Raw genomic sequence first — 15,515 nt, forward strand, 5'->3', positions numbered from 1 at the left:
AACATTTTACACAGTTAGTTCATTATTTTATAACTGTATGATTATAAATACTATATTTCAAAATATCCCTCCTCTAAGCAAAGCTCTCTAAGTTTTACTGTACTTTACTCTCAGTAAATAATCAATGCTAACAATTTGATATTCAAGGAGGGATTTGGTAATCCTTCAATTATAATAGTGGCACCAAACATCGTGAGCCAAATTATGAAAAGTGGTAGCAGTCAAAGTCTATTCTGAATCCAAAGTTACAGGTCAGATATGCTCCTGGTTTACACGACAGGAGTTTGGTGAGGGTATATTACCACAGCAGCCGACATCGGACACACCGGAAGCCTGAAGTGAGGTTGAAAAGCTTGCAAGTTCATCTGCCAATTTGCCAGATGACAGACCTTCACCTCAACAGGGAGTCTGACCAGTCATATAAAATAAAATAAAATACTTTACAAGAAATTTTGAGGAGTGGTTTTGCCTGTGGCTTCCCTCAGAGCTGTCCAGCTGTCCTCTGTGGAGCACTGGGCTTCATCCACAAGATGACACCTCAACATTCTAATCCCAGAACTCAGCTGTGTTCCAGTTCCATCCAGCATTCTATTCTATTCTGTTCTATTCTATGAATTCACTATTTGCTAGTCCAGTGTTCAGCATGTTTTCCATGGCAGTTTTCACAAAACTCCACACATTATGACCCATTAGCAGTAATGATACAACACTGTATATTAAAAAAAATTATTTTGTCTGTTGCTTTGCAGATATTTAAAATCATACATGCAACAAGTCACAACAAAAGTTTAAGCTGTTGCAAGTAACTCTACAAATGATCCTTTTAACATTGCTGAATCTGTGGCAGCCCTCCCATTAGTCTCCCATTACCCCATCTGGGGGTAATGGGAGACAATGACACCCAAAGTCTGTTCTTGATGTCCACTCTACTCCGCCATTTTGTTTTGATTGCTGTCACTGCAGAACATCCCGCTTCACAAAGAGGATGTTGGAAATGGAAGCAGGGTTTTCAGTGCTTTAGTGGCGATCTCAGGATATTCAGCCTCGATTTTAATCCAAAACACCAGCAGAGTTGTGACCGAGACAAAGCGTCTTGACATGTCAAGAGGCACAGGCGGATGAAATTGCGAGAGAATCCGGTCATTTTTCAAAATAAAACTTCCTTCAGACTCTGATAATCAATAAAACGGAAATAATATAATATTTATTCTTCCTGTGCGGCCCGGTACCGGTGGTTGGGGACCACTGCTCTAAACTAAAGCTAACCTCAGTTACTATAAACAATGATATAATTATCAGTGAGGTTATGTCGGCCATATGATCAACATGCAGTAGATTCAGACTAAATCATCATGATGGGCCTTAATGTTGCCACCTGTCCTATAAAATGCATTTATCAGCTGTTTTTGATTTATATTACGTTCTGCTGTCCCCTTGGCCAGGACCATATACTTTTTCCTTTCTATAAGTTCACTTGAGACTGTTGTATTCATTTTGCTTTTAAGTTCTGAACAAAAAAAGAGAAAACACTCAGTACTTTTCATTTATTGAAGTCACAGCAGTATACAAAAATATACTTGACCATGTGGTCATTTCATAATAAGGTTATTTATGTCTCAAAATGACCTAAAAAATACAGAAAAAAATACAGAAATTGAAAAAAATACAGAAATACACTGCATTATAATTTTACAGTAATATGCTGTTAAGTCATTTCACGGTATGAATACTGTAGAATTACAGTACATTGCTGGCGTCTCTGCTGCCAGCACTTTACTGTTATTTGACAGAGAAATTGTAGTGTAGGAATGTTTCTTTTATATTTATATTGAATGAGAGGACTACAGATGTTTGTTCCTCATTGTGAAAATTAAGCCTCCAGAGAGGCGGATACAAAGATTCATCACTTTACTTTGCATCTCTGCAGAACGTTTAAGCCTCTTTAAGCTCATTGTTTTGGTTTAGGACACATTTAGGGTTTAGTTCGGTGTCCCCACTCTCGTCAACAAGCAGCTGTTTTGAGCTGACACACCAATACAAATCCACTGAGCGCTGCCTGCTCGGCACCAAATAACGGACAGAAAGTGGAGCGGTCAGTGTCTTACCAACATGTTTCAGCACAACAGCTTACTGGCACTATAGGCCATTAGTTGGAGATAATAAGTCACACGTTAGATATTCCATTAAAAGTGTGACATTGTGTCACTTAATTTACTGAAGTCCAGGGGTGGAAGAATAATCCAGATCTAATACACCGCTACTATATTTACTATCTGTAATAATATATTCTAACCTACCTTATGTTGTTATCAACAATCTAACTTTGCAAAGTAACTATAACTAAAGCTTTGAAATATAGTTAATTAATTAGTTAGATTCCACCACTGCAAAAGTAAACATCCGCTCTTATTCATTCAAGGGGTTTGTCAGCAGTTGATACATGATCTAGAATATATATCTCTGTATGTTGTTAGATATTCAGTGAAGCAGATCATGATGGGAAAGCTATACTGTCAGCAAAAAAGGTGGCTTTATCATAGTTATTTGGATAATAGTTGAGACTGAGAAGTATTTATTACGACTGGACGTTACAGTAAAGCACATCAACTGTTTTGTGATTATTATTTTTCTTTTGGTTGTGATTATGTTAATATAAGTGATAACTACGCCTAATAGTTTGGGCATTCAAGATACGACCAAAGGGAGAAGTGAGCCATTTAATAAGAAAAGAGCCATATATGCCTGGCTTAAGGATGTGATGTTTTTTTTAAGTCTTGAAAAAATTAAACATGCACTTAGAGCAGGGGTGTCAAGCTCATCTTCACTCCGGGCCACATCAGCATCACGGTCGGCCTCAAAGGGCCGGTTGTAAATGTAAGACGGTGTAAATGTAACTACTCCCAACAGATTGGTAAATAACTGTCTCTGCATTTGATTGTTTATTCAAATGTTAAAATATTGTACATGCAGTTATATAAATGTAAAACTATATTTCAGCACATTTCTGTTATTGTAACTTAAATCCTTTTAATTTAGGGTTAAGAAACCCAGATTACTCTATCAAAGATCAAACTATTAAAGAAAATAGCAAACACAAGTAATTATAATAACTTTGTTCAAAGCTTAAAATCCTTTCAAGGGTGCGTTTGCACAATCCCACGTGAAGTGTTTCATGTGTTGTAAAGCCACGTTTAAAGTAGTCATCAATATACTCACAATAATATTTGCAAGTGTACAGTAAGCAGCCAAAGAGCTGCTTCTGTGACTGTGTGTTTAAGTAGCTCATCATTATGCCTTTCTATCTCATAACTTCGACTTTCGATCTCATCATTTCGACGATGGGGATATTTTTATTATCAAATCTAACTTTTTATTTTTTATTTTATTTTTTTTAAATCAAAAGAAAATAAATTCTGGCGGATTCGTGGGCCACATAAAATGACGTGGCGGCACCCCTGACTTAAACTGTCTGAGAAGTTCGAGGGCGGTCAGAGACTTTCTAGTGGGTTGGTGGTTTTGCCCGTCCTGGCTCTCTGTCCTTCTCTCCAGCCCCTGCTCACTCCCCAGACCTGCCAGTCCTGGTCACATGACAGCCCCTCCCACCTACACACCTGTTCCCACTTTCCTCATCAGACCTGTAGTTTCTAGAAAACGCACCGAAAACATTTTACTCTACTATATATTTGAAGATTTTTTACGATAAGTAATTGTTTGTATGTGAGAAACATTTCACCAACAAAGACCACGCTTCTTATGATTGCAAAGGGATGGAGGACGCCGGTGTTGAACAGGCAAAACCCTTGTTAAATAAATGAGATGATACAATGTGATGATCACAAAGACATTTATTATCATGTGTATGTAAACCTGCATACACAACAAGAAGCCCAACAGACTTTCCCACGAGCGTTGGATGTTTCGTCGCTACGTGTCGCTTTATTTTTGAAGGCTCCAGTGCTTCGTTTGATAGCATTAGCCCACATTCCACACACTGAGCACTCGGCTCTGCCTCGTTGCCTCCGTTCACAAAGCTTAAGAAACTTAAGAAAGTCAGGGTTGTACTTGCGCACACATTTAGACTTTTGGGGGGTATGGCACTACTGTCGTCTTCATTTTTTCTTTTTAATAACTTATCCATAACTTTCGCTACAGGCTAGCGGCTAGCTGAGTGTCTTCTTCTGCTTATTGCAGCTTGTTAAACAACTGACTGACGCATTACCGCCACCTGGTGGTGGGAAGCTGTATCGTAACTGAGTGTCTCATGGATAACAGTGATATCTCTGGTGTCTTCAATTGATAACCTATGCAGTCCCGCGGCCCTCGCGGCCCACAGGTGCAAAACTGAACGTTTTTCGCGGCCCTCTAGGTGGCCCTATGGTTAAGAATCACTGTCTTAGAGGATGTAATGACAATTTCGCGAAGAAATGGTAACCTTTCATTTCATATTTTCAGAATCTATTCGTGTTGCCTACCGAATGAGATATGTCTGGTAATTTGGACTGATTTATCTGGTCCTCTGTCCTTCCCTTATCTGTCTGATTAATTGCAATTTAACCTAACGACTGAACTATAGTTTTACAATGCTGTACTACATAAACTTTACGTAAACAAATGTGAAGGCCTTGTCTATGGGTGGGTTTGTGGGTGGGTGTTCTAATTTAAGTAGCTCTTTGTTTTCTGTTTTTTGTTTTGTTTGTTTTATGTTTTTTGCTTTTCTTTCTTGTTATTTTCTCCTTTACTACTGTAAACTGAGTAACACGTGCACAAAAAATGAAAATACTTGCTCTTTGATTTTTATGGCAAAAAAACAAGAAAAATGAAAAGAGCCATATTGACGATGACTTATTAAGTGTACAATACACTCAGTACCAAAACACACTGTTGATCTTCTTACTATCAGATACAATAAGCTGATGTCTCCTGTTACCTCATCCTCTGCCTGCAACAGATTGTTTTACTTCTCTGTACTGACTCAAATCACGGCCCCTTGTGCTTTAAAATAATAGTTTCTCTCGTACTGTAAAAAGTACTCTGGTTAGGGTGAGGCAGAAAACAAACTATGAGGATCAATGTCTAATCTCTGCTGCGTTTCTTTTAAAACATTTGAACCTATTGTGTGCTGTCTATGTATGTGCTTGTATACAGAGAGTTATTTTCTGTGTAGTTTGTTGATGATAGAGAAAAGGACACAAACACAAAGTCACATACAAATCCAAGGACAGGTCTTTTATTTACTTGTGTAACCAATTTAACATTGTTTTAAATGGAGGAAAAACTGTTAAGTCCACTGTAGTACAGCTATTGTTCTTTTTCTTTCACTGGATTGGTCTCTCTCCATCCACTGCTATATTGTGCAAGCAAACCAAGAGAGTGAGGTCACCAATGAGCCTGCATCAGCTACTTTTGAACCAAACATTTGCATCAGTCTGTAGTTGCAAAAGTAACACACTGTTAACAAAGACAAATCCAACAAGTGTACACACAGAGAACAGAAAGGCTTTTATCTGTCGTTCCAACACTATACTGGCTCTGTAGTTTCAGTTTATCCGTTTCATATCCATCTGGCAAAAATATGTATTCAGTGCAGTGCATGAAATACATGAAATACATTAATATAAGGGTATAAAGACTGAGAAATGGGACTTCAATTATGCAACAAACTTCACGTGTGACACCCATCTCAGTCAGACTTAGCCCCATTCCTCTATGACCGAAACACTGTTTCAAAAAGAAACAATCTTGATTGTGTCCACATTTGAGACACTCTTGCTGTCTGATGTTTCGTGTGAGCCTGCTGGTTAGTTCATGGTCGCAGAAATGGTTGAAAGATTGAGTAAATCTCAATCAGATCAATCTACGACCGGAACTAATGTATTGCTATAATGCATAGTGCATAATTGTGCTTGGACTGGCCTGCATACTGTTTGAAGGAAGCATGTAGGGACAGCTGAGCATGGAGAAGTTAAGATGACAGACAAGTTGGGATGTTGAAAATGTAATTTCTCTCACTCTCAACAGGAGGAGCCAGGGGTGATAATAGCAGTTTCCTGGGGTTGTGGCCAATGCACTGAAAGCGCTTTACACTTTATGGGCAGAATACAGTGTTGACATGACAGTGACGGTAACTCTAGAAGAGGCACACCTTTGGGGAACCCTCTGCTCTTAACTAATGTTAAAAAGATGGAGGTCAGTTCACTCTGTGCAATTCAAAAAGGCAAAAACCCAGGCCAACAGCCGTAGTCCTGATCTCAAACACTCAGTCTCTCGTCTATCTCGGTCTCAGAAGAGTTTTGAACCTGTTCACTAGAACAGAAAGAACTTTTACAGTTCTGGTCGTGGGTGCGTTGGTTTTCCTTTGTCCAGGAGTAGTGGCCATGTTCAATTGGCTGTGATCACAGAAGTCCTCTCCACAGCAGTGAAACACGTATTGATTTCCATATTGAAGAATGACTTACAAACAGAAGAAAAAATACATTCCAGTAATAAATATCCCAGAAACTTGTCACAAATCAAAATGTAAATAAATAATCAATAGAGCGAATAAATTACATATAAATACAAATAGGGGAAAATATTCCCGTGATTTGTCGCTTCAGTGCTTTCCAGGACATGATGTCACATCCAGAGAAGAAGAGAGTGTCTTGCTCTTCTTCTGCGACCCATGTAACCAGGAGGCCTCCTGCTGAGGGCGGGACCATGTAGCGCTAAGGAGGGGGGGTCACAGAGTCCAGTAAGCACCAGGTGGGACCGCTAGGTTGGGGGGAGTTTTAGTGAGGGAACCCCCATCCAGAGTGTCTCTGTCTCTGCATGACTCCTTCCAGACCGAGGCCAGAGTCTGGCCTGGAGCAGCGAGGTTAGGTGCCGGGGGGCTGCGGTTGCTGGGCCCGACAGTTACGAAGGTCGCAGGGGGAGAGAAGGCTACTGCTACTGGACAGGACTGTACCGTGCTCCTGGAGGTCTGCCAAAAATTTAGCACTGTAAGAATGCAGAGAGACAAGAGAGGAGAATTAACAAGATCGAGTGAAAAAGATTACCGACCGACAGGGGAACAGTTGTTGGAAGAATGAGGTTACAAACAAATCAACAAACAAAAATGCAACATGTGACGAGGGCAAAAAGGCTTTTTGTCTCGGTCCATTGACAAAAATAAAGACAGACAACTTGTCCAGTTCAAGCACGTATAGAATACCACCATGCAAACCTCAACATGCAAATAAGAAGTGTAAAAACTGAGAGCATTCAGGACCATTTCTCTTCTACAGATACAGGTGTGCAACCAACAGAAGATGTGTGCATTGAATAGAATGTGAACGGCGTGCTCATGATGGCGTGTAGTGGATGGATGGACAAATAGGTGTCAATGAGCCTACTAGTAGCAGGTTGTGCAGCTTGTTACCTGCGGGCTAGGGAGGCTCTTAGTTGTGGGGAGAGTGACGGTACTGAGGCAGCAGGCTGCTGACAATCTACAAGAAACTGATAAATTAGACAGATATACAGAGAGGTGACGCTCCGGGATAGACAAAGGGACAGAGAAAACACGGAGGACAAGACAGGTGAAGATCTTGCCAGAGACTACTGCTGGTTTGTTGCTATACGATAACACGTTTACATAATGTAGGAGATAATCGTCCTCATTTCGTTTCTCTTGGATAAGAAATGTGATTCTCCTGCTGTGGAAATCAGTGTTTCACGATGTCAATGATAGACTGCCTGTGCATTACGGTATATGCCTGCATAGTGTGAAGGTAACTAAACCAGTCTCATCTGATCACATTGACAGGACCAGTCTCTCCACCACCAGACAATCAGCACTGGAGGTGGAAACAAAGAGACACAGACATGAACATATTTACACACACACTTAAAGAATCCAATATTATATTGATTTGTACTGCACAAAGAGAGAAGGACACACACACAGTGGATATACTGCTGAACAATCCAGTCGGGCTTAACACCTGCTGCTCAATTATATTCATGAACTCCACCAGTCATGCTCGTCTGTTCCACTTAAAAGTAGTTTGTTTATGTGGCGTTGTGTTCTCCTAAAATGTTGCGAGAGGAAATGTTTTAAAACACTGCTATCTGGTGGAGAAAACTGGGAATACTGTGAGAGAGGTTTATGGAGAAATGGATCGAGTTTATGCCCCTCTGCTTTCCTTTTTGGATACTAGGCATGGGCCAGGTGATTAGGTGAACTAAGGGACAGTCACATAGGAGGTTGAGGCACAGAGAGGAGGTCTGACTTGTTTCCATATTACTCTGGACAACATATCAATAACCAAGTAACAAACTTTAAGCCTGTCAAATGCTTTTTGACCGAACGTTAGATGCGACAAAATAGGCATGCAAGAATGAACTGGAGGAAATGTAATTCACAACATGTCATAGTTTTATGGAATAGAGTTAAATAACATTTAAATGAAAATGTAACAAATAATCATTATAACATGTATTAACGGAGTCTGCCACAGGGAGGCGCTGTATGCTGAAGCAGAGGCTGCAGCCATTTTTTGCATGGTTTTCACTTTGAAACACTTTCCAGTGCTCTAAGAGATGGATACTTAATGTCACATTGTATGGTAGCAGCTATTCAGGCGCAGAGAAAGACGCCTGATGTCACATTCATGAGGTGGTCATTAGAAAAGTATATTCAGTCCAACCTTAACAATAAGAAAAAAGCTGCTGAGTGCTGTTTTGAGGATGGAGCAAGCTGTCAGGGCCTCCTTCTTCCTGAGTGTTGCTGCATGTTCAAACCACAGACACGGGAAACCAGTTTTCCTCCCCTCTGTGTCCCACATAATCCAATGGCTTCTGTGAACTGTGTACATCGTGGGTATCGGTGCTGGGTGTGGGGGTGTTGATGCGGTCATCGCCTTCGTCGAAAGTGAGGAGACACTGAGCCAGGGCTACCGCCGCTGTGGGATGGGGACGGTCGACCTATGTCTCGTCTCGAATAAATGAGTCGTCTGAACTCTAAGGTTAGCCGCTCAGGGTCTGCCATGATGGACTGGGGGCCGAGAGGCAAATGAGGGAAACTGACGTTCGGTGGAAGAGTTAAAGCTGAGGTCTGGATTGTTTTAGAAAGTGTGTCTGAAGTCCAGGCGGACATGGACGGACAGACGGTTAGTTCTACAGAGGGAGGACTAGTGAGGGTCAGGGAGGTGTGGGTGGTGATAATGGAGGGGCTGTGGAGCCTGGTGGGACTGGAGGGAGCCGTGAAGGCGCCTCTGCCACTTACTTTGGGCGGGCTGCTTCTAATCCTGGGCACTTTAGCACCGCGGCCACGGTGAACCTGCTCGTCGTCAAACTCCAGGTCCTCCAGCCGTTGGGTCAAGGCCAGTTTCTGCTGGATGGCCATACGGAGGAGGGAGTTCAACGTCTTTTTCTCGTCCTCTGCTGCCGCCAGCTGCCTCTGCATCTCATCCAGCTGAGTAACGTACTCATCACATCTAGAGAGCGAGAGCGAGAGAGGTACGAAGGGAAGAAACACAGATTCAGCCTGTATCTATTTATATTTTAAGGAATGTTTACATTTTCACTTTTGCAGCTGAGAAGCATTAATACTTCCCCTCTCACCTTGTGGCAAACATGGCCCTGAGAGACGAGAAGGTGGCGGCATCTTCTTTCAGAGCCTTCAGCTCGTTCCTCAGCTTCATCATGGTCTCTGTCACCATCGTCTTTTCATTCTCGTACTTGCTCTTCAAATTTGCCAGTGCACCCTCTGCTGTCTGCAGTGAGGACAGTGTAACGTTATATTACAGTACGTCGGTCTCATTCAGATCTCTGACACAAAAAAGACAAACGATCGGTTTCTTTCTGTTTGCGTATATGAAGTACAAAGTAAAATTCTCTTTCACCTGTTTATTGGCTTTCAGCACGAGCCTGAGCGTGGCTATCTGCTCTCTCTTGGTACTGAGCAGGGACTTCAGTTTGAGGATCTCCTCCAAGCACAACTCCTTGTCCTTGTCAAGCATAGGCGCCAGCTCCCTAGCTGCGGCCCTCTGCCTGGACAGCTGCAGCGAGCGGTCCACGGCCCTCTGGAGGTGTTTGATCTGGTCTCTGATGATGGCGTTCAGGTTGTAGATGTTCATGGGCTCCTTCCGCAGGTCCCCACCGGCCTCCGAGGGCCCCGGGGATGGGCAAGGAGAGACGGTGATGACTGGGGAGCCCGTGGGGTTGCGGGTGGGGCTGCTGTGACAGGAGTCCACTGTGTTGGTCGTGGTCTCGTTGTGATGGGCGACCCTGGACGGGGAGTCCATGGGACTGCGCGGGGGCTCGGAGGAGCAGGCTGCGGATGCCGCGGCGAGGCGTCGGGCCAGACGAGGCGAGAGCAAAGCCCGATGGTCGTCGGAGCCCTTCAGGCTGCCGTTGCGTGTGACCCGGCTCTGGCGGAAGTAGTCCAGCATGACGCGGTTGGGTGTCTCATTGTTGCACAGGCAGACGTGGTGGTAGAGCTGTGCCAGTTCCTCGCTGAAGGTTACCAGCTCATCCTGTGCTGCATTCAGCATGCCCTGGCTCTCTGTGGCTGTGCACACGGCCGCTCGCAGCTCTGTCTCCAGGCTCGCCACCCTCTCCCTGCTCTCACGATAACTACTCTCCACATGGGTCACCTGCTTGGAAGAAACGAGTTGGACATTTGCAACGTCACAGGGTGCAAAACAACTGAGTTGAGGTAAATATCGTCCAATAAAAACAATGCAGTAATAACAACATACATGTAAGTCATAACGACAAACCTGTTCACTTAGTGCCGGGAGCCTGTCGTCGCCGTGGCTGTCCCCCTGCCCCTCCACGGCCTGGTTGTACTTCTCCTTCAGGGCCTTGAGCTCTGCTTTCAGGTCGATCACCTCCGTCACCGCCACCTTGTACTTGCACTCCAGGATCTCGAAGCCGTGGATGTCGGGATCATGGTGACCATTGGCTGGTGGCGAGAAGGAGCCGCCGTCAGGTTTCTCACTCTCCTGTGGGTCATCGAGCTCTTTGCCTCCATTGAGACACTTCAAGCCGTTGACGTGCTCCGTGAGGCGATGGACCCGCTCACTCTGCTCGGTCAGGGCGCTCTGAGTGTACTGCAGCTGGGTTTGCGACTCCTGCAGGTTCATGAGCAGCGTCGACTTCTCGCGCTCCACCTGCAGGACAGGAGACGCATGAGAGGCAGTCAAGACAGTGAGGGAAGAATGCTGCATGTATATGTTTGATGAGACACATGTTCATGAAAGCAAAGTCCAAGGCCTTTATATATTCTGATATAATACCACATTAATGTGTTAAGAGATCAAAGTTATTTAACCTGCAGCATTATTTAGGGGCCACTGATAAAAGCTACAGATGCAGGACTCAGTTACGCAAATGTGCAGTCAGTATGACCTGCATGACTCAGATAAAGATACTGTTCCATGCAGCCATCATGATGAGGCAGCAAGTGAACAAACACAAGCAAATCATGGACTAACAATGTATCGTGTCAGTTGACCTGCATTTCCGACTGTACAAAGGTATGTAGTGCGGGTTGCTTGACTCAAAAACTGTTTGTGAAGACATGGGGAACTAAAATGAGTTGGCTGTTTATAGGGGTGGGAATCACCAGAGATACGATATTATCACGATACTGCGATATTATCACGATACTGCGATATTATCACGATACTGCGATATTCTGAGTATTCCGATATCATAGGCCTATATTACGATTTATTACTTTTTTGAACTTCAAATGATGTCCCCAAAGGAAAACTGTGTCAACATGTTGTATCCAATAAGATAAAGTTTTCAGTCTGTTCATCTCACTTCAATCATTTTTATTGCAGCAGAATAGGATTGACAAGCAGACAGACTGACCAACAATGTCATAAATGTTGCATGAACCTGACAAACTGAACTGTTTGTATTACTACATAGTCCAACTTAACTAAATGCAAATGTGTGGACTCAGTATATGAACTATAACTTATATAAGAGTTATATAACTCAGTATAACTTGCGATGCGTGGACGTCGAGGGCAGAGAGACAGTTATGCGCTGCACTCTCCCCTTGAGCCTGCTACTGTTGGCAGATTTAACCCCGTTGTGAGGCCAGATGTCTCTCTTTGTTTTGACCAACTTCCTACCAATCACGCTGACCCGGGACCTTTGCTGACCTCACCAGAAAACAACTCAGCACCATCTAGTGGACTGAGAAAGTAATTGATTTGATTTTTGTAAAAAAGAAAAACTTTTTTTTTTTTTATAGTTTATATAATAAAAGATCGATACTTGGCGTCCGTGTATCGATACAATATCGCCACGCAAAATATCGCGATACGATATCGATTTTTTCCCCCACCCCTAGCTGTTTAGTAGCTTTTTGTGGAGAGTGCTCCCCCAGCGCCGAAAGGGTAAAACTTTATTGATCCATCTCTTCGATCGGCGAAGTGATTGTATGTTCTTTATATATCGAGAAAGAAACATCAACTGGAAAATTAGAAGCCTGTTGCTGCTGGCGTTTAACATCTTTACCAGAATAACCTACTTGAAAGAGTAAAATTGATTAGTGAGTAATTGTGTTGACGGAGAAAGCCCCACTGCTAATATAGCAGCTGTTAATCTAATTGTGTATTTTCCCTGAGGAGCTCAGCGAGGGGCAAAAATGAACACTAATGACTTGATTCGATTTCAGCATGAATCTGATCTACCTTTGATTGTTACGTATTCCTCTTGTGAGAGGTGCCTGTTCATGAGTGTGTGTTGCACTTGGGTGAGAAATACAGTATAGTTTATTATATAAACCCTATATTTATACTCTGTTCATGGAAATAGCTTCTCACGATGCTAAGTTTGAGCTAATTGTGAAATGTATAAATGAACGGTGCCTGTAGACAAAAAACTTTGTGTGATATTTTCTCCCCTTCGTTGGGTGTCACTTCCCAGTTTGGCCTCTATGTCTGTCCCCTTGTCTCTAAAGTAAAAGCAGAATATAGTCAGTTTCTGTCTCTGTATCTGCTCCCTGTGCCTGTTGGATGCCAATCACCCTGACAGGGCTCCCTATGGCACACGCAACTGCGCTGCCTCTACTGCTCAACGTGTTTTGCTGCGCTGTGTTTCAGCTACATCGCTCCCACGACGACATTAGCGCATATGAGAGCACACATTACAAACACATGGTATGCAGTTCATCTGGGCACGGACATAGGCTCTTGCCGCCATCACTAATTATGTGTGGTCTCTCACTTTCAAAACAATGAATGAATATGTGTCCCAGCTACTGCTAGACAAGTGATAAGTCGACTCATTCTCTCCACTGAAAACTGTGGATCAATACAGCTGGTGTTGTAAAGTGCTGTGGGCTGCAGTGAATGGCCTTGGGGTTAGCGGTGGTTGCAGCTTTAAAGCGACTAAAATCTTCCAGATCGTAACTCGACACACAACCAATATGACGTTCAAGTGGCGTCAGTGCTGAAGATAACGTCCAATGATACGAAAGGGCTGAACAAAACACTGGTGGTTTTACTCGGGTTATTCTGGGTCATTTAATTTACTGTGGGATTTATTGCTGTATTTTCTTTAGACCCACCTGCAGCAGCTGCTGTTTGAGCTTCTGCATCTCCGACAGGTTGAGCTCACTGAACAGGTCTGGCACGGGGTGCAGGCCTTCTCCTTTCCGGCCCGGTCGGTAGTCCCCGTTCATCTTAGCCGACCCGGTGCCCGCGTGAACGTGGCCGTAGCGGCGACTGCTGTCCTCATTGTTGCCGTTAGCAGCAGGGACGGTGCTGCCGTTGGTGCCGTTGGTATCCTCGGGGAACTTGAGGCCCTCAACGCCAGTGACAGTGAGCGCCAGATGGGCCCCTGCTCCGAAGACACTGTCGCTCAGGCTGATGTGGTGGGCCAGTTCCTTCCTCAGATTGTTCTTCTGCTCGCGCTCACTCTTGAGGGCATCCAAGGCCTCCTCCAACTGACCCTCAGAAATGTCCTTCAGACGTAATGCGTCTCCCAGCTGACTGTTGAGCAGAACAGTCTCCTCCTCTAGTACCTTGATTTCATGTTTCAGTCCCTCGTACTCCACCTGAGGAACAGCAGGAACAGGACAGACAGACAACATTCAATTGAAATACTTGATTACATTCTGAAGCATTCTGTTTGTTAAGGATTTGATGGCCCAGCCCTTGGTCACACAGGAGGGGAAGGAAGGTGTGAGTAAAACAAATTAGCAGCAGACAAGTGAACATTGGAAATGAAATGAATTCAGCGTTTTTTTCCCCTTTAAACTCTTCGTTTAAAAATGAAAATATTTTTATTGCCAGGCGACTTAAACCAAACACCAAATGTCTTTTGACTCAGTATTCTGTGACAACATAGTATTTTGGTTTTGAATTGTGGTTTCTTGCAATATTCAATCTAAAAACAAGCTTGATGATGTGGTAAAATAAAAATAAATTGTACTCGGTTACAAAGCAGGTAAAGGCTTTCGTTTTCACACCTATTTAGATGTAATCTTTACAGTAAGATCAACAATATCAAAGTCTTACATCACAACACATGATATATGTTTATCTACTCCAGCACAGAGAAAGTGAATAAAGCCCACACAGACACAGTCTGACTGTGTAATTGGACAAGGGATACTGCAGCACCTTTAGGCAAATAAAGGATGATGAGCAACACGCTGAGAGTGTTTGACTCAGTGCATCCTGGAACTAAGAAGATAAAGGGCATCACATTCCAAGGTGGTTTTGGAAGTGATTTCGGAAACGTGAGTCATTCATCTACACTGAGAAGGAGCTTGGCGATGACACATCTGCATGAGGCAGATTTGCTGGTGTGTGGGGTGTTATTGAGAAGTCAGTCGAATGAGTTTATACTAACCTGGCTCTGCTTGAGCGTAGACACCAGTTTCTGCAGCGTGATGTTCTCCTCCTCCAGCTCTGTGTAGTCCTGAAGCAGTCTGGTCTCTCTGAACTTGTACTCCTTGATCTCTTCCCTCATCCGGCTCCTCTGTAGCTCCAGCATCTCATTACTCTGAAACAAAGAAAAATGGGATGTAAAAAAGAAAAGCAGGGCGAGAGAGATGGGTTCAATGAGGAGGAAACAAGACGAAGTCAGTTTATAACCTAAATGCTATAACTGACACATAGTTTGTTCACAGAAAGTATTATAACTCATAGATACTTATAGTTTACACTCTCAGACCCATACTGTACATACCGCTCTCTGATAGCACGAGGATAAAAAGGTTTATCAAACAATTTCATTATCTTAAATGCAGCGAGTCAGCATGTTCAGGCTCTCCGAAATATCCTTATTTCGGTTCACCTGCTGAGCACGGATAGAAACATGAGCATCTGCTGGACCAGATAAAGTGTCGGTGAGAGGAATGCACCGGCCACAGAAGTCATAAATCTAAGTAGCAGCACTGGGAATATATTAAGACCTCAGCAAAATCATCTCTCCCACACAACTCCTACTTGTAAGTTTTATTCCAAGGAATAGGGAGACGGATGAATATCCTCTCCACTAGCTTCGAAAGAACTGACCCTGTT

General features: G+C 43.3%; 1 protein-coding gene across 4 annotated transcripts in view; it reads right to left on the reverse strand.

The window, feature by feature from the left end:
• Window positions 1-6,854: 6,854 nt before the first annotated feature.
• The window catches only part of bicd1a (bicaudal D homolog 1a), a gene marked incomplete at both ends in the record, with an annotated part of 32,743 nt that continues 24,082 nt past the window's right edge, over window positions 6,855-15,515 (reverse strand). Inside the window, 8 exons of one of the 4 annotated variants that reach the window (XM_079283311.1) lie at window positions 6,855-6,975; window positions 7,397-7,473; window positions 9,242-9,452; window positions 9,580-9,731; window positions 9,861-10,613; window positions 10,740-11,132; window positions 13,553-14,041; window positions 14,842-14,994. In XM_079283311.1, coding sequence (XP_079139437.1) covers window positions 6,855-6,975; window positions 7,397-7,473; window positions 9,242-9,452; window positions 9,580-9,731; window positions 9,861-10,613; window positions 10,740-11,132; window positions 13,553-14,041; window positions 14,842-14,994 — 2,349 coding nt within the window. Of the gene's footprint in view, window positions 6,976-7,396; window positions 7,474-8,869; window positions 9,453-9,579; window positions 9,732-9,860; window positions 10,614-10,718; window positions 11,133-13,552; window positions 14,042-14,841; window positions 14,995-15,515 lie in introns of those variants that run through there. The other 3 variants (XM_079283313.1, XM_079283312.1, XM_079283310.1) reach the window with 3 other exon arrangements.

The sequence above is a fragment of the Melanostigma gelatinosum genome (genome assembly GCF_949748355.1).
Source record: "Melanostigma gelatinosum genome assembly, chromosome: 1".
NCBI classification, from domain to species: Eukaryota; Metazoa; Chordata; class Actinopteri; order Perciformes; family Zoarcidae; genus Melanostigma; species Melanostigma gelatinosum.